The sequence below is a fragment of the Plasmodium reichenowi genome, chromosome 6 (assembly GCF_001601855.1).
Source record: "Plasmodium reichenowi strain SY57 chromosome 6, whole genome shotgun sequence".
Classification (NCBI taxonomy): Eukaryota; Apicomplexa; class Aconoidasida; order Haemosporida; family Plasmodiidae; genus Plasmodium; species Plasmodium reichenowi.
In genome coordinates, this window is record NC_033651.1 from 532,479 (window position 1) to 533,815 (window position 1,337).

At 19.6% G+C, this 1,337-nt stretch overlaps 1 protein-coding gene across 1 annotated transcript; it reads left to right on the forward strand.

Annotated features, from left to right (window-relative positions):
- Positions 1-333: 333 nt before the first annotated feature.
- On the forward strand, positions 334-1,101 carry PRSY57_0613100 (conserved protein, unknown function; the record flags this gene model as incomplete). Its single annotated transcript, XM_012906507.1, has 1 exon — positions 334-1,101. One exon carries the CDS (start codon positions 334-336, stop codon positions 1,099-1,101), a length of 768 nt encoding a protein of 255 aa, XP_012761961.1.
- Between the last annotated feature and the right edge of the window lie 236 nt (positions 1,102-1,337).

Below are 1,337 nucleotides of genomic sequence, written 5' to 3' on the forward strand. Positions count from 1 at the left end.
TTTTTTTTTTTATGTATTTAATTTTTGTTGGCTAGTTTAGAAACATAAATGGCTACATACATAAGTTAAGTGGTAAATAGGAAAATAATATATACCTGGTTAAAAAAAAAAAAAAAAAATTTGCTACTTTAATATATATATATATATGTATATATAAGAAGAAAAATTGGCTAGCCAAATGAATTAATATATATATGTATTTTTTTTTTTTTTTTTTTTTTTTCTTATATTTTGCCTGACCCATGTACATATTATTTTTTCCATAAATTTTTATTTTGTTTTGTTTTATGTTTTTATTTTATTTTATTTTATTTTATTTAAAAATTCGAAACAATGGATATGCAAGAGCAGATAAGCGATAAGGGTGCTGATGATTATGATGGCACTTTAGTAGAGTTAAAGGAAAATGAATTACTTAAAGAAGACGAGAAAAAAAAAACAAAAAAGAAACTGTATGAATTAAACGAATTACATCATTTAGTTAATGCACTACCTTATATTGATTCATATGACAATGAGTTGGAGCAAAATGCAAAAAGGCTAGTAGAAGAAGAAATGAATTTAATGCATAAAAATAACGAGATAAAAAATTATTTAGAGACTTTCCCTCTTCCTAAAATAACATATTTAAGTAATGATAATTCTATTATACAAAATGAATTAAAACGATGTGAAGAAAATCGAAAAATGCAAAAACTCAATTTTGATCATTATAATATTGAAAATGATGTATTAAATAATAAAAATATAGAAGAATGGGAAAAGACTTTAAAAAAATATGAAATTATTTTAGAAAATTCACATAATGCTTTAATAAATATGGAATTAATGAATAAATATAAAGAAGTTATGTGGAGTGAACATATGAAAGTACTTAATCATTTAGATATCAATTTACAAAATAATATTAAAACATTAAAAGATGATATAGACAATATAAATAAAAAAAGAAAATTACATCAACTAAGTTATGTTAATGAACTATCAACATTACAAAATGAACAAAAAGAATACAAGAAAAAAAACAATATGGTTCTTAATGAAATCAAAAAATTAATGACAGAAAATATGCTAATGAAATATAAAACAAATATGATATAACAGGATTATATGTATAAATATGTAAATTTTGAAAAGAAATATATTATATATAAAAATTATAATAATATATAATATTTGTTTTGTTTTAGTTTTTCTTTTTTTACATTATATTATTTTATTTTTTTTTGTGGATGCATAAGTTGAAAAATCATATGATTTTTACCCAAATAATTTTATGCATCTATTCCATGTAAACTCTTTTTTTTTTTTTTTTTTTTTTTTTTTTTTCCCATAAT